This window comes from Lepus europaeus, chromosome 3 (genome assembly GCF_033115175.1).
Source record: "Lepus europaeus isolate LE1 chromosome 3, mLepTim1.pri, whole genome shotgun sequence".
Lineage (NCBI taxonomy): Eukaryota > Metazoa > Chordata > Mammalia > Lagomorpha > Leporidae > Lepus > Lepus europaeus.
Window position 1 is genome coordinate 129,002,697 of NC_084829.1, and position 18,837 is coordinate 129,021,533.

An 18,837-nucleotide genomic window follows, 5' to 3' on the forward strand; every position below is an offset into this window, starting at 1 on the left:
GAGATTTTATTATGGACAAGAAAATACTATTTATTTATTTATGTACATTTGTTATAAAAGTGATACTGTGGCTATAAGAGCTGCAGCCTAAAATGTATAATAATTGAAGGCTGGGATTTTGTTTTTAAAATTAGGCAAAAAAAAAAAAAAGAAACTTTCTTGACCGATCTTGAAAACTATTGAATCTAACAAATATATAGAAATTTACTGTGCTGTGCTCTTTGAGCATCTGCTTAGAATGTTTGGATTTTAAACAAATGCAACTGTCTTAGAGTAATTGCTTATAACTCTCTAATTACATTATATGTTTTTAAAACTAATTTATTCTTAAATGTTTGCTGACCTGAAAAACATTGATATTTTTATTGTATTTGATTAAGAATATTTTAATATTTTTAGGTGTCTCCAAAATATCCAAGACCATGCCAGCCATGCCACTGTGATCCAGTTGGTTCCTTAAATGAAGTCTGTGTCAAGGATGAGAAACACGCGCGACGAGGTGAGAGCTACAGCAGAGAGCCACTGTGCTGACCAAAGGACAAGTAGAAGCCAGTGATGGTGCAGTGAATACCATTTAGATAGTAGATCTCTACTCATGTTTCCTCCAGAAAGCAGTCTGTATTAATCAAGTAATTAATTGTTATAATTGGTTTTAATGATTTAAAAGCAAGAGGAGATTAATCATTTGTTTTGATTGGTGTAGATATATATATGCTTATATGTGTATAAACATGTATATATATATATATATATATATATATGTGTGTGTGTGTGTGTATGCATTTATATATATACACACACCCAGAGAGAGAGAATCAAAATCTTATGTGTGTGATTTTTATAAATCTTGTTATTTATTAGGTAGTTTTGTAAATTTTATGGGTTCTAGAGTGACGTGTCAGCATTCATTGAAAGGTAAGGGTTGGGTGTGTTGCCCTGGGGAGGCAGATTACATACTGAGTATAGTCATGGGAGAAAAGCTGACATTAATTTAAGCTAAACGCTTTTCATAAATGAAATTTAGTAATAAACTTCAAGCATTAAGGAATCATTTGGTAATTTAACTCATAAATATAAAATATCTCCCCCTCTCTGCTTCCCTCCTTCCCCATCCACCCACCCACCCATGCATCCATCCGTACATCCATCCATCCATAAACCCTATATTATTCAGTATCTTCATATTCTGAACAGAATAGGGTCTCTGAATACCTAGTCCACAACATTTCCAGAAACAAAACTTGACCTCAAAACTTTGACATAGAGTACCTCTATGTTTTACCTCAGTTTCTGGAAATGTTAACTTCAAAAGTAAATGTGGAGGATTTTTGCTTTTTTTTTTTTAAGATTTATTTATTTGAAAGGCAGAGTTACAGAGAGAAGGAGAAACAGAGAGCCTTCCATGTACTGGCCACAGCAGCTGAGGCTGGGCCAGACATAAGGCAGGAGCCTGGAACTCCATCAGGGTTCCCCCACATGGGTAGCAGGTACCCAAGCACTTGAACCATGTTCTGATTTCCTAGGAGAATTAGCAGGGAGATGGATGGGAAGTGCAGCAGTAGGAACTGAAACTGGCAGTCATAGAGGATGCTAACATCACAGGCAGCACCTTAACTCACTGCGCCTCAGTATTGGCCCCAGAAATAAATAATTTTTAATGCTTTCATACCTTTGCTAAAATTATCAGGTTTTTTTCCCCATTTGATCTATGGATGCAATGTGTTAAAAAATGAACTTATTTATTTATTTATTTATTTATTTTTGACAGGCAGAGTGGACAGTGAGAGAGAGACAGAGAGAAAGGTCTTCCTTTTGCCGTTGGTTCACCCTCCAATGGCCGCCGTGGCTGGCGCACTGCGACCGGCTGATCTGAAGGCAGGATCCAGGTGTTTCTCCTGGTCTCCCATGGGGTGCAGGGCCCAAGGACTTGGGCCATCCTCCACTGCACTCCCTGGCTACAGCAGAGAGCTGGCCTGGAAGAGGGGCAACCGGGACAGGATCGGTGCCCCGACCGGGACTAGAACCCGGTGTGCCGGCGCCGCAAGGCGGAGGATTAGCCTAGTGAGCCACGGCGCCGGCCAAAAAAAAAATAAAAAAATAAATAAATAAAAATGAACTTATTAATATTAGCCAAAATTTGTATAACCAGAAGAAATTCTGTTTGGATATGATGTGTAGTCTTTTTAATATACTTTAGGATTCCATTTGGTTTTTATTTTATTTATGATTTTCTCATCCAAATTCCTAAGTTAAATTGCCTGTGGCTCTGACAGCTGTCAGTTATGCTGCTTTGGCAAGTCATTTCGTTTCAGCCTTAGTGTTTTCAACTCTAAAATGAGAAAAATAATAATGTCAGACTCACATTGATGTTTTCAAGTGCTGGCTATATTAACCCACATGTAGTGGATAATGCTAAGTACGAATCTTGAAATCCATGCACAATTTTTCTGTAATTTGGACCGTCTGTGAAATAAAAATAAAGTTTATTTGTTTGAGAAGCAGACAGATGTGCCATCTGCTGGTTCACTTCTCAACTGTCCCAACAGCTTAGACTGAGCCTGGCCAATCTGGGAAACCTGCAACTTTGGCCTGGATGTGCCAAGTTTTGGGGAGGAACTTGAGTCGTCACTGCTACCCTCTAAGGTCTGAAAGAGCAGAAAGCTGGAGTCAGGAATCCAGCCCCATCCGTTAACTACATGAAGATCCCACATATATATGATTTTTAAAAGTGATTTGTACCAAAAATAAACTGACCTTTTAATTTAATTTTCTAGAAATTGTTTGAAGTGCTTTGCATAATAATTGGCATAAGGCCAATTTAAGTGTTAATAACATGTTTATTTTGAATCCTCTTTGTTGGATTTTTATATCAAGTTTTATAATTGACATAACAAACTAAATCACGAAACCCTACATTTTTCTGTGCCTCTTAAGTTTAAAACTTTGAAAACGATTTGTCAAAATTAATGCTTTTAAAACATTTTCTTGCTCATTTTTTTGACAGTTTGTCCTGTTTTTTGGTATCCTTGACCAAATTTGTTTATAGTTTCCTTGTTCTTGCCTGTTGTTTAAATTTTTCAGATCCCTTGTTTTTTCTGCAGTGTTCATTTTTTTTCCTCTTTTCTACAATTACTGAGTTACATTTTAATTAATTTTTTAAAATAATGAAGCTGTTTAAACCTGTAAGTTGACTTTTGGCTACAGTTTTTCCATATCCAGTAAACATTGTCAAGTTCCTTTCTCACTGACACTAAAATCTACTTAGGAAACTAATTTTCAATATGAAGTTTTGATTTTCTCTTTATCCCAAGGTATTAAGAAGAGATATTAACTTATTAAGTTTTAGAGAACTTAATTTTTTATAAGTCTATCATCATATTCAATTTCATAATTAACTTAATCCTGATTCATTGTGGCATTTGATATAAATCTTGAAGGAGTAATTTATATTAAGAAATTCAGCCTCGATCATTTTTACACTGATAAGTTGAATGTTTTTGCAAATTAGCCATTGATAAGCTTTGGTGAATATTTACAGTTATATACTATATATGATTCACTTTATTCAGTTATTCAAATTTTATGCTTTTTTCCTAATTCATTTGTAAATATTTAAAGTGAAAAGGTTAATTTCATTCTCAACCATTGAGTTTTGAATAATTATTCTTTGATTTCCAGTAATAGTTTGTCTTCTATGTATTTTTGAACTTCACAATTTGTGCTTATTTAAGGCATAAATATAATAATTTAAACCTATTTTTATTGCAACCTTATAAATGTGAAATGAGAGTTTGTCCTATTCAATCTTGGCTCTAATTGACGTTGTGTTTCTGTGTATGTGTGTGTGTGTGTGTGTGTTCATGCCTTCCTAATGTATGAGTTTTTTTGTTTATTTTTAATATGTCTGTTCATTGTATATGACGTTCATGCACATGGCATGTATGTGTTGAATAGTAGCAGTAAGGCCATGGACGTCATTTAGGTATATTTAGTTGGTAAGTTTGGCACTGTTTCTGACACTGTTTTCTGCTTTCTTATCATCATGATTCTCTCTTTTTTTCTCTTTCTTTTTTTTGAGAGACTATATTTTTATTGATTTGCTCTTTTTTCCACATTTTGAAGATCTATAACTTGTACTCATTCATCCTTCCTCAGTGTATTTATCTTAAAAAACCACGTGAACAGAAATAGTCTTTACTCATAAAGTCAAAGAAATTTAAACTACATTCATCTCCCTCTTGTGCTTTTTTATCCCCAAAGTATCCATCCTCAGAACACCCTTAGCTGTTTCTTTAGTAATATTGCCAGGGACACCCTTAGATTATCGCTGTTAAACTGTTGTTTTAAATAATGTCTTTAGCACCACATTTTTTTTCCACCTGTGTTGGGCCAGTCTGGCCTGTATAAGAACCATCAGGTACACAGAGAAGACTGCTTATTCTTCTCAATGCAGAGTTTGTAGACAGGACTCCTTGATCTTTGTTATGCTTTTTTGCAGCAATAGTTTTGATAGATACTTTTTGATTTAGTCTTTGTATTTTTGATTCTTAATGTTCTTAATGATACTTATAAGATGCTATGTTGGCATTATTGTAGCAAGCTTCTTATTGAGCCCTATACCCTTTGTTTTTAATTTCTCATCAAGATAACTCTTTCAAAGTTACTATAATGAAAACCTTAAGAACAAAATGATGTATCTATTTTTAAAATGTTGATATGTGGCTCCTGTTCCTTTAGGTCTGGCACCTGGATCCTGTCATTGCAAAACTGGCTTCGGAGGTGTGAGCTGTGATCGGTGTGCCAGGGGCTACACTGGCTATCCGGACTGCAAATCTTGTAACTGCAGTGGCTCAGGGAGTACAAATGAGGACCCCTGTTTCGGACCCTGTAACTGCAAGGTGCATTATTTACTATAGTAATGTCCAGTTACAAAGTGATTTTCTCTGACTTCCCTGTCCTGGCTCCTGACATTAAGCAATGGCAACAACTTCTCCTGTAGATTTCCCATTGTCTATTTTGTGTGAAGTACTTCTGTTAAGCATCCTTAAATGAGTATTAGGTTCACTGCAGCCAGACCTTTGTAAGTATCTAGAAATCCACAAAGTCTGTGCCATTTCATAACAAAAATACCACTACCACTGCCCATGATATATGGTAATTAAAAGTACACAGCACGAAAAGTAGCAGCCCTTGAAAAGTAAATAACACTTCAATCTATAACTTTGTATTTAACTCTGGGAATAATTCTGTCAAAGATTTCATTCTGAATTTTTAGATACTGTCCTGAAGTATTAATTGAAATAAACCAAAAATTATTCACCATAGTTCAACTCTTTAGCTGAATTACCAAAACTTAAGAAGCCCTAGTGGAATTGATTAAAGACTCAGTATTTGATCCCAAGAGTACTTTTAGAAATCAAGCTTTATTTGCTGTACATGACCAACTAATAGATCATCATGTTAACACCAAAGGATGCATTACACCTGCAGTTTATACACGCAGAGGAAACAGAGGCATATACAAGTCAGATGAGCAGGCTGGCACACTTGAGTGATAATTTCCTCATCAGATGGTGTATAACCACAACAGCTGAGAGAATTGCCTTCTGTACTGTTGTGTAAATGAAAGTTACTTCTTTATGCTTTTGTTTCCAATTACAGAGGAAAATTGGCTAAATTTTTTTCTTTCCTGATTTATTAGTCTTTTCTAGATAGATATAGAATATTATATATTTAGTTGATACCTGTGTGGGCATAAAAGTGGGTATAAAAACATTAAGCCATAGTGTAAGTAGAAAGTATCAATTTAAAGGTTAGGTGTGTATGTTTTGGGACAAGAATATCTGAAATAAAAAACAGCTAAATATCATAATAGTTACATAATAGAAAAATCATGGCAAATTAGATACCACCCTTGGATACCTATAGCAATAAAATTCCTGTCTACTGAAGTAAATAGAAAGTCCAAAAGTCTCATGGTAAAGAGCTGCCATGTACTGGGGCATAGTAAATTTTCTAGATGTAGTGCGTTTTGTTGCAATATTATCCGAAATGAAATATTGCTCCAGCAGACGAGGACTCTACAGCAATCTGTGATTGATGGCTTGCTAGGGGCACTCAGATAGAGGGGCACTTCCCTCTCTATCTCCGGTTTCCTTTTTGGCCATCCTCCAGGCTCTTAGCACATCTCTGAAATTTGCCAAATTATATGTTGTATGTGCTTTATTCCTTTTCCAAAACTACAGACAGCTCCTTTGAAACTTTCTCAGATGAAGAGTGGGCAAAGCTAAGCTTAATACAAAGAGCAACTTCCCAAGTCTCTAGAACATGGGCAGTCAAGCAGGGGATAGGGTTTGAAGAGGGTGAGGAGGGTTTTTGGTCCACCTACCATGATAGAAAGGACTCTGTCTACCATTTGCAATGAAATAAGAAACAAGCGAGAGAGGGTGCTTTTTTTTGTTGTTGTTGTTGTTTTGTTTTTTTGTTTGTTTGTTTGTTTTTGTCTGTCAAATATGGGGAGACAAGCTAGAGCAGGAGAGCTGTAGTGATGAGCATAGCTCTACTGAAAATTCCTTTAGCTACTTCCTGGCTGTGCTCTGCCTGACCCAATATTGCATCAGTAGCGATTATAACCCTGGTAAGAAAAATGTCTCCCATGAATGCACTCAGAGCTCCACACAGACAATTAAATGCAACAATAAACAATTAATAAGTCATAAAACAGAATGAAAAATTAAGTAAATAGCACCATTAAAAGAAATGCCCTTCAAACATATTTTAAATAGACTACATGCTCTTATAAACAAAATTTTTTAGGGTAAAACATATAGAAAATAAACATATATATTTAAAATACTGTAAGAATCACAAAATATTTGCATGAAACATGATATGACAAAATTATGTCACGATATAGCATAATAAATTATATCACAAAGTGTACACAGTATACTACAATTGACAGTAACTTCCTGTTTATAACAGTAATAAATAACACAGTATTTTAACAAACTGTACTTAAAATTTAAACACCAAAAGACACTCACTAATGTGTCACAAAACTACAATTTGACATAGGTGTGTTAACCGTTTATTGAAAACAGCATCATGACCCTATGGAAGAAGTAAAAGTTTGTTTGAGAGACTATGATTACTGGAGACTTAAGTTTAAATTGAATAGTGGATTTTTAACTACATAGGAAGAACAAATGAATGCATGTCCAAATAGTGATGTCAAAGTTCATAACTTTGAACAAGTATTTTTGTAAATAGAATATAAATTACATATAAAATCACGCTTATATGATATTCATGTCCAAATACAAATTAACCAATAAATGCTTACACATTTATTCCCTTACAGTATATGAGTTTTTCATAATTTTCATAGAAAATTTCATAGCTCATTTACTAAAATTTAAGACATTTTAAGGAAGTCCTTTGTTGGGAGGGCTTCACCCTAAGTCTTTTCTATAGTATGTCTTTTTTTTTTAATTTTAATTTTAAAATATTTGTTTTTTAAACTTTTTCAACAGATATAAAATTGTGTATTTTTTAAACTTTTATTTAATAAATATAAATTTCCAAAGTACAGCTTATGGATTACAATGGCTTTTCCGCCCCCATAACTTCCATCCCACCCGCAACCATCCCATCTCCCACTCCTTCTCACATCCCATTCACATCAAGATTTATTTTCAATTATCTTTATATACAGAAGATCAATTTAGTATATAGTAAGTAAAGATTTCAACTGTTTGCACCCACACAGAAACACAAAGTGTAAAGTACTATTTGATTACTAGTTATACCATTGATTCACATAGTACAACACATTAAGGACAGAGATCCTAAATGGGGAGTAAGTGCACAGTGACTCCTGTTATTGACTTAACAATTTGACACTTTTGTTTATGGCATCAGTAATCACCCTAGGCTCTTGTCATGAGTTGCCAAGGCTATGGAAGCCTTTTGAGTTCTCCAACTCTGATCTTATTTAGACAAGGTCATAGTCAAAGTGGAAGTTCTCTTCTCCCTTCAGAGAAAGGTACCTCCTCCTTTGATGGCCCATTCTTTCTGCTGGGATCTCACTCAAAGAGATCTTTCACGGAGGTTGGTTGGTGTTTTTTTTTGTTTTGTTTTGTTTTTTGCCAGAGTGTTTTGGCTTTCCATGCCTAAAATACTCTCATGGGCTTTTTAGCTGAATCGAAATGCCTTAAGGGCTGATTCTGAGGCCAGAGTGCTATTTAGGATATCTGCCATTCTATGAGTCTGCTGTGTATCCTGCTTCCCATGTTGGATCGTGCTCTCCCTTTTTGATTCTGTCAGTTAGTATTAGCAGACATTAGTCTTCTTTGTGTGATCCCTTTGACTCTTAGACTATCAGTGTGATCAACTGTGAACTGAAATTGATCTCTTGGACTAGTGAGATGACATTGGTACATGTCACCTTGATGGGATTGAATTGGAATCCTCAGGCACATTTCTAACTCTACCATTTGGGGCAAGTCCGATTCAGCACGTGCCAAACTGTACCTCTCCTCCCTCTTTTCTTCCAACTCTTATATTTTACAGGAATCACTTTTCAGTTAAATTTAAACACCTAAGAATAATTGTGTGTTAATTAAAAAGTTCAACCAATAGTATTAAGTAGAACAAAAAAAAATACTAAAAGGGATAAAGTATTAAGTTGTTCCTCTATAGTCAGGACAAGGGCTGATCAAGTCATTGTTTCTCAATGGGATGTTTCATTCTGTGTGTACTTTATATAAAATATTCTTTTAAACATTTTACATTTCTTTTTTATTATTATTTGACAGGTAGAGTCATAGACAGTGAGAGAGACAGAGAAAAAGGTCTTCCGTTGTTTCACTCCCCAATAGCTGCTACGGCTGGCACTGTGCCGATCCGAAGCCAGGAGCCAGTTGCTTCCCCCTGGTCTCCCATGCAAGTGCAGGGGCCCAAGCACTTGGGCCATCCTCCACTGCCCTCCCGGGCCACAGCAGAGAGCTGGACTGGAAGAGGAACAACAGGGACTAGAACCCGATGCCCATATTGGATGCCGGTGCCGCAGGTTGAGGATTAACCAAGTGAGCCATGGTGCCTTAAAAGCATCCAAAAGCCTATATAGTACACTAACATGATCCATAGTCACCACAGGGTGCAAATGAACCCCTGATATGGCTATAACCTGATAACTGTCAATCAACGTTTTCACAATCATCCCTCCCTCATTCTCTCCTCAGCCTCTGCTAACAACCAGCACAGTTTTAACTTCCTTGAGATCACCTATTTTTTCAGACTCCATGCCTAAGTTCATTGGATCCATTCTTCTGTGCTTGGCTTATTTCCCTTCACGTAATGACCTCCAGTTCCACCCATGTCATTGAGAATGAGATTTCACCCCTTTTTATTACTGCATAACAGCCCGTTGTGTACTACACTTGTTTTGATCCATTCATCAATGAAGGGACACCTAAGTTTCCATTTCCTGGATGTTGTGAATAGTGCTAAGTGAACACAAGAGTGTAGATATCTCAACAGACAGATTTCATTTCACTTACATTTACCCCTAAGAATGGGACTCATTCCAGGGATGTAAGGATGATTCAGTTATACACACATCAATAAATGTGATATACCACAACAGGACTTGACACTAGACTTTGGATCCAAGGGGGAAATTGAAACTGAACTCACTTGAGCTGGGGCTTTGGAGAGGCTTTCCCACAGTGAGCTAGGACTAGGAGATTCTTCTCCAAGCCTAGAGAGACAGCTAGAAAACTTTTGCTTTTCTTCAGGGCTTTAAGGAAGGAAAACTTAATGCCCTAAGAGCAATAAAATCCCCAAACCTGTGTGCCATGTGGGAATAGGGTCAATTTTATTCTCTCTTTGTGCGCTAGAATTCAACAAGTCAAGCAAATGGTATTGACACAGAAAAAACTACAGCCTCAACTGAAAATGAACTCATCATGAAGTCCAAAGTACACAACAGGGAAACAACAGCACAAGATCATTATCCACAAAAATTAGAATATTTATACAGTATTGACTAGAAAGAATTGTAAAAATTATATTAAAACATATCCTATTTTGTTATATACATTATAAATTATGACCAGAATATTAGCAACTAAATAGAAGAAATTAAAAAAAATTATATAAAACAGATAACTATATTAAATAAAAAGCAGTTTGGGAAAATAAACCAATATATTTTACTTCTAGAAAGAAAAATGTAATCAATGTAATTAAAAACTCAATAGATGAGCAAAACAACAGATTAGAAATTGTTAGATATAGAACCAGAAGTAGAGAACCCAAGAAATTATCTTTAATGGACGCAGGGTGGTAGAGAAATAAAAACACAATAATAATAATGATAGAATGACAAAAATCCAATGTAAGTTTGACAGAAGTTGCCTAAAGAAAAGATTAGAAGAAAAAGATAAACAGTATTAAATATATAATGGAGAAAAGAATGCTTAAGAATTAAAGAAAATTATATGTCTTCAGTTTGAAGAAGTTAAAGCAGAAATCCCCAACTAGGGCTCCCTAGTGGAAACCTTGCTCACAAGCAAGACAAACAGAGCAGATATTAAAATCAGTTGACTATCTTAACCATGTTCACCACTCAGCCCAGTTTCGCTGAAAGAAGTGCTAAGTAGAATATGTATTTTAGAAGGAGAATGTTGAACTCAAAGTTCCCCTGGATTTTAGGATCCAATAATCAGTCTGTAAAAGCAGTAGCATCTCTAAAGACTACTGACAGCAAACTAGAAAATGTAACAAGAACATTTAGAACAGAAACACAGCTTGATGTTAACAAGAAATTCTTTAAATAGAGGTGATTTTTAAAAAATTATAACATAGAATTTTAAAAGAAATAGCTAATAATTCCATGCACAGGTGAGAACTTAGAAATATGAAAATATTCACTGGTAACTATTATTAGGATGAAGTAAGATCACAACGTAGAAGCACAATATGGCATTTTCTGGTATCACTGAAGATGACAAAACCCTGCCATTAGCAAAGCTTCCTCTAACCATTCACCCTGAAGAAATTCTTACAGGGAGATTTTCAAAGTGGGCAAACAAAATTTACCAGTGTTCATTTCCTCCTACACAGAATGGAAACAAAACAATAAATGGTTGCATTGGAGAACACAGACTACAACAATACAGCACCATACTCGGAAAAGAATCACTGTTGAAGTCCTTATTGCCTTGGAGGACAGAAGCCCCTGTAGATCACCATCCATGGGGCCCAAAAATATTCTACCACAGCAACACAAAAACTGCACATTCACAAACTGGACTATGCCCTGTAGAGCAATGGTGACCCCAGTGCTCTGGCACACCATACTTTAATACACAGGGAGAAGCGATTCAGAACTGGAAGATCCTGCCTCTAAGATCCTAGAAGTAGGAGTGCTTGTCCTCTGAGACTTGGGGTCCATCTCCTCCTACTTCATCCCCTCCCCAGTCCAGGACAGTACTGGCTACTGCAAGGACCCATGTGTAGCAGGAGAGTTGGCTGGTGCTCCATGATGTTCACCCTACCCTTTGACCTGCCCATCATCTGTATCATCCCACCAAAATTGTAGCATTTCTCCTGTAACCCTAGCTAACTCTGCCTGGTCAATTGCCTGCTTGAACAGTGTTCAAGTTTCTGGGCCCTGCTTCCAATCTGGTTTCCTGCTAATGTGCCTGGAAAGGCAGCAGATGATGGCCCAAGTAGTTCGGTCCTTGTCACATATTTGGGAGACTTGAATGGAGTTCTTGGCTCCTGGCTTTGGCCTGGCTCATACCTGGTATTTGTAGCCTTTTGAGGAATGAACCAGAGGATGAAAGATCTCTCTCCCCCACTCCCTCCCTGTCACATTGCCTTTCAAGTAAATAAATGTTTTTTTAAAAGAGGTATAAAGCGTAAAAATATATTAAGTGGAATAATAGTTGAACAATCCCCTAATCTTGGGAATAATTTCAATGTTTAGGCATGGGAATCTGAAAGAACTTGAAATAAATATGACTAGAAAAATCCTCAGGACATCTTATAGACAAAATGTCAAAAGAACAGCACAAAGAGAGAACTATAAAAGCAGAGAAAAAGTTCCAAATCATATTAAGGGAACTCCTATTAGAATAGCAGCAGAGTTGTCAGCAGAATTCTTATAAGTAAGAAGGAAAAAGAATGGCACGTTCCAAGCTGTGAATAAAAAAATACTTCTAGTCAATAACACTATACCCAACAGAGCTGTCCTTCATAAATGAAAGAGAAATAAAAATATTCTAAGACATTCTAAGACTGAACAGGCATTCATTACCACAGGACTGGCCTCACAAAAGATGCCTAAGGAAATACCACATACAGAAGCAAAATAAATATGAATAGCTTGATAAAAATATATGTATGTATAAAACTCACCAAGAGAACAGATACCTAAAAGAGAAATGGAAAATAATTAAAACTTATCAATATATAAAATCATCAAACCACAAAGATGAATAATACTAGATGGAGAAAATAACAGATATACAAACAAGCAGAGGAAATTTTAAAAAATGGCAGTAAGCATCAATTATAACCTTAAACGTAAATGGACTAAATTCCCCAGTTTACAGATAATAATTTGCTGAATGGACTAACAAGAACCAGTGATTTGCTTTCTTCAGGAAAGAATGGTCTCACAGACTGAAAAATGGAAAAAGATATTCTGTGCAAATGAGAACCAAAAGTAAGCGGGAATATTTATATTTATATCAGACAGAGTATACTTTTAAGATAAAACTGTAAAAATTGATAAGGAAGGTCACTATGTGATGACCAAATGCTCAATCCAGTGAAGATAGAATAGTTGTGAATGTGTGTGCATCTAATGCTGATGTTCCCAATTTTATAAAACATACAGAAGATGTAAAGGGAGAAATGAGCTCCAATACAGTAATAGTGGGGACTTCAAATCCTACTATCATTTGTGGAAAGATCATTCAGACAAAAATCAAGAAAGAAGTACCAGAGTTGTTAAAGGATACTATAGGATCTGAGGGCAATCTGGCTGTGACATCTGTCACCCCATTGACTCTTAGAACTGATAAACAAATTCAGTAATATTATAGAATACAAATCACAAAAATATCATTTTATACAGCAATAACAAACTTGCTAAAAAAAAGTCATAAAAGTAGCCCCATTCACAACAGATACAAAAAAAGAATTTAAAAAAAATCTAAGAATAAGTTTAACCAAAAAAGTGAAAATTTTTCACTTGTACAGTGAAAATTGCAAAACACTAGTAAAAGAATTGAAGAAGACACAAACAGACTGGGAAGACTTTCCATGTTCATGAATTGCAAGAATTAATGTTGAAGTGGCCTTATTACCCAATGTGATTTACACGTTCAGCAAAATCACTATGAAAATAATAGCATTCTTCACAAAACGAGAAATAAACCAAGCACAAAGGAGCAAGTTACCATATGATGTCATTCATATGTGGAGTCTAAAAAAAGGTGATCTCATAGATGTTAATAGTGGTGGTTACCAGAGGCAGGGGAGGGACAAAGGGGAGGAGAGTTGGGAAAGGTTGATTAATGAATAATAAAATGTAGCTTAGGTTCTGGGGTACCATAAAGTGACTATAGATAATGTACTGCATTTTTCTCTGTAAAAAGTAATGAACTAAAAGTTAGAACTTTAAATGTTTTTAACATAATGTTAAATATTTGTGGATATAGATATATTTACACTCATTTGATATTGTACAATGTACACATGTATTGAAACAGAGTACCCTGTCCCTAATCTTAGACCAGTTATGGAAGGAACGATTTAGATTGTTCTAAACCAATTAAGTCAGTTTATAGACAGCCTCCACCCTTTTATCTCATCACCTTGGCTCACCTGCAATGAAAAAACAGTTTGACTAGATTAACAAGAATACCACCTACTCGATGTTTCCAGTTACAATTTTCCATGCACGGACCTCCAACCTGCTCCTTAACTACAAATTCCCACTTATCCTTGCTGAATGTAGCCTCATTCTATACTGAGATTACTTTTCTGTAGTGCAATAGTTGCTGAGTAAAACCTGTTTTGCTACTTTATCTACTGTCCTAGTTCTAGTTATTTTTCTCAGTATTAAAAGCTAAGCTTGTAAAAAATGAAAAGCAATTTTCATTCATTTTCTTCACTCTTAATTTTATGAAACACCACCTATTTCCTAATCATAGTCTGTTTAATGGTAAATAAACACTATGTTGTACTACTCAGGCATAAAAAAGAATGAAATCCTGTCTTTTGCAACAAAATGTATAAAACTGGAAACCATTGTACTTAATGAAATAAGCCAGTACCAAAAGGATAGATAACATGTGTTTTCTCTGATCTGGGGTAATTAATAGAGTACCTAAAGTATATTGTATTGGGATGAAATGGATATTTTGAGATTTGATGATTTTTTACATCCCTTGTCTCTTCTGTTGAGGAATATTTTTTTCTTCATATTATTTGTTGAACTCTTTACTTAGTGTAAAGTTAACCTCATGATCATTAAGTAAACTGAATATAGATCTTTGTAAAAATTAAGAGTAGGAATGGGAGAGGGAGGAAGAGAAGGGTTTGGACCAAGGGAGGAGGAATGGTAAGGTGGAAAGTATCACTATGTTCCTAAAACTGTATATATGAAATACATGAAACTTGTATGACTGAAATAAAATTTAAAAAAATTAAATCTAGAAAAGCAAACAAAAAAAGAAATGTACCTGAAGATATAAATCAGGTTTAGGAAATGCTTAAATGGTTCAATTTCTATCTTACTACTTTCATAACATTTGAGAATGGAAACTTCAGTGCTGTTTTAAAAATGATAAAGGATATGCTCCTTGGGAAAAAAAAAGAATAAGCATTCAACATATACTGCTGATTAATTATCATCCCATTAATTATTATATTTCAGTACTTTGATACAATTAGTATGTAGGCCTCCATAGAAGAATACCTGTAATTGACAACTTCCTTGACCCAAAATGAGCAGAACTGCAAAATTCCTGAAGCAATTATTATAAAACATAACAAATGTCACTGTAGAGATCCCTGGTAACTGTGTCAATACAATTCCCAGTGGACTAACAAACATGGTTAAACAGGTACTGCTGAAGTTGTACCTAATTTACAAGGAGGCAACTTTATGAGAAAGAACACAGCAAAACTACTGTGATGTTATTTCTCCAGAGAGACCCTGTATTGAGGAAATAATAGCAAAAAGAAACTTGATGTCAACCCAACAGAATCTAACTTAAAGAAATCAAAAATAAAAGAACCTAGTTGACTTTTCTAAACCAACTTTGTTTTCAAAGGCAGAGTCCCAAGGAAACAAAGGGCAGCCATTGCAAAAATTTTTGGTAGGAGCTGCCAAGATGCATGTAATTAGACATTCAGCTAAATATGTTCAATGGGAATCTGTCTAAAGCACACATTTCTCCTTAATGGGATAAAAATTGGTTCTTGAGGGACAAAAATTACATATTCCTTTTATGTATAAGGCAAATATATTCACATAGTACATCTGCACATTTGCTCTATCTGTAATATTAAAATTTCATGGGGAGGATGGTACAGAAAAAAAAGAACAGACTCCTTAGGGACTTGATAATGAAAAATAGGTGGAATAGTTGAGAATGCTGGTCTAAACTGAAGTAAGTGACACTTTTTAATATCACAATGTGTGAGAATATTAATCTGGATTATTTACAATGAAAAAAGAATAGACTTTTATTAACTCATATTTAATGTCTGTTAATATCAGAATAATGGTCTAAAAATAATGGGTGAAAGAATATTTGGCTTTAAGAAAATATGGTGATATAAATATTAATCTGCAGTGGTAGTCGGAAATGTTCTAGAATTATCTTGGTTCATAGGATTCAGCGTGAAGTTTTTCATTAAATTGTGAATTGGAAAGAATCACTAATGGACCATAAACAAAAGAGTAAAACAAATTTACTGGTTTGATAGGACCTGTTTCATGGAAATATTGACTTAATAGTGTAAACATCATTTTGTTCAGATGAACAGTTAAAACAGCTTTTTTCAATATGGGGATGGACACAACAGATTAGACACTGCTTGAGAAGCCTGCATTGCATTTGGAGTGTTTGAGGTTGAGTCCTGACTTCACTCCCATTTCTGATTTCCTGCTTTAGCCCTAAGGCATCAGACTGTGACTCAAATACTCTGGTTCCTGCCACTAAAGATTGATACCTTGGCTCCGGGTTTGGCCTATGCTAAATATGGCTATTATGGGCATTTGAGGATTTCAATGTTGGAAGAAAAATCTGTCTCTCTCTACATTTCAAACCAATAAATAAATAAATTTTAATTTATTAAATTATATACTAATTAATTTTTCTCAGCAACCTCTTACTGAAGGCATACAAACTTCAGGCATTGCATAAATACAACTTTTATGAACTTCTTATGAACCTATCTACCCTCCCACCCACTCTCCCATCCTTCTTCCTCTCTAATTCCCATTCTTATTTTTAACTGAAATCTATATTCAACTAAATTTATACACAGAAGATTACATGAAGTAAAGAGTTCAACAAATAGTATGAAAAAAAACCTGTTCCTTGACAGTTTTTTTTATTTCTCTTCTGATTTGTCCTGTGACCCACTGTTCATTCAGGAGCATGTTGTTCAGTTTCCAAGTATTTGCATATGTTCTAGAGATTCATGAGTTTCTGATTTCCAGCTTCATTCCATTGTAGTCAGAGAAGATGAATAGTATGATTTAGATTTGTTTGAATTTGCTGAGAATTGATATATGGCCTAGCATGTGGTCTATCTTAGAGAAAGTTCCATGGACTGGTGAGAAGAATGTATATTCTGCAATTGTAGGTTGGAAAGTTATGTGGATATCCTTTAGGTACATTTGGTCTATAGTGTTGATTAACTGTTGTTTCTTTGCTGATTTTCTGTCTGGTTGATCTGTCCTTTACTGAAAGTAGAGTATTAAAGTCCCCCATTACTATTGTATGGGAGTCTATGTCTCACTTTAGATCCATTAACATTTCTTTTAAAAAGCTAGGTGCCCTGTAATTAGGTGCTTATATATTGCTCAAGTCCTCCTGTTGAAATCATCCCTTATCACTGCACAGTGCCCTTCTTTGTCTTTTCAAGTTTTTGTGTTAATGTCTATTTTGCCTGCTATTAGGATGGCTATCCCAGATCTTTTTTTGTTTGTTTCTGTTAGTATGGATTGTATTTTTCCATCCTTTTACTTTCAGTCTACATGTGTCTTTGTTGGTGATATGTATTTCTTGTAGGCAACAAATAGGTGGGTTTTATTTGTAATACATTCTGCCAGTCTGTGTCTTTTAACTGGAGAGTTGAGACCATTTACATTCAAGGTGACTATTGATAAGTAATGACTTGGCCCTGCCATTTTTCCATAGCTATTCCTATTGTTTACTTAGGATTTCTTTGTACTTTTACTGGGAGAATTTCTGCCTTCACTTTCTTTCCTAGTGATGACCATGTTTCTGTGTTTCTGTGTGTTGCACATCCTTAAGCATCTTTTGTAAAGCTGGATGAGTGATGATAAATTCTTTGAATTTCTGTTTGTTAAGGAAGGTCTTTATTTCACCTTCATTCATAAATGAGAGGTTTGCAGGGTATATTGTTCTGGGTTGACAGTGTTTTTCTCTTAAGTCCTGGAATATATCTTGCCATTCTCTCCTAGCCTGTAGGGTTTCTGATAAGTCAGCTGTGAGTCTAACTGGAAATCCTCTGAAAGTAATCTGGTGTTTCTTTTGTGCACATGTTATAATCTTTTCTTTATCTTTTACTGTGGAGAGTTTGATTACAATGTGTTGTGATGGATATCTTTTCTAGTCTTATCTATTAGGAGTTCTACGTTCTGTTCTTCCTGTACTTGGATATCCCTTTCTTTCTCAAATTAATGAAGTTTTCTGTAGTTATTTCCCTAAAAAAGGCCTTCTAATCCATTCTGTCTTTCCACACCTTTAGGAACTCCTAAGAGTTCCAACACTGTTTTTTAGTTTTATAATTTTTTTGGTCTGACAGTAAAATTTCCAGAGATTTGTATTCTATCTTGAATATTTTGTCTTCTGCCTCATCGAGTCTGTTGTTAAGTCTTTCCACTGCATTTTTTATTTGATCCACTGAATTCTTCTTTTCCAATATTTCATTTTGATTTCTCTTTAAAATCTCAATTCCATGGGAAAGGTATTCATTCATGTCATTATGGATTTCTTTAATTTGTTTATTTGCTTCTGATTACTTCTAAGTAAGCCTATGATCAATTCCTTGAGTTCCATTTCCTGTATTTCTTCAATATCTTCATTTTCACATTCTAGTATTGAAGTGTTGTTTGTTCCTTTGGAGGCATCATATTGTCTTTCTTATTCTTGTTTCTTGAATTGCTGTTTATTTTTAGGCATCTGTAGAGAAACTTGTTGGTTTTGTTTTTGTTTTTGTTTTTTTCCCCATGATGGTTTTTATCTTTGGAGTTGGTCACATGGGTATGGAACACCTAGAGGACAGACCTTTACTGTTCGGTCTCCAGAACCCCCAGAAGTAAAACTGAGAGCTCAAGACCTTCAACTGAACAAAACCAGGCATTTACCATAGATCACACTGTTGTCATAAGTCATCTGGAGATACCCTGGGCTTCAGATATACAAAGACACTCTAATGAGGCAGCATGTTAGAAGGGTTTCTCTCTCTCTAGTATAACATCCAAGGTTATATACAGGGTTTGAGCTTCCCAAACCATTTGAATTAACCAATCACTGCTTCCCTATCATAATG

The 18,837-nt window shown here is 35.1% G+C and overlaps 1 protein-coding gene across 1 annotated transcript in view; it reads left to right on the forward strand.

Annotated features, from left to right (window-relative positions):
- The window catches only part of LAMA2 (laminin subunit alpha 2), a 698,138-nt gene that overhangs the window by 298,127 nt on the left and 381,174 nt on the right, over nucleotides 1-18,837 (forward strand). Inside the window, exons 9-10 of the mRNA XM_062187263.1 lie at nucleotides 400-499; nucleotides 4,738-4,898. Coding sequence (XP_062043247.1) covers nucleotides 400-499; nucleotides 4,738-4,898 — 261 coding nt within the window. The remainder of the gene's footprint in view (nucleotides 1-399; nucleotides 500-4,737; nucleotides 4,899-18,837) is intronic.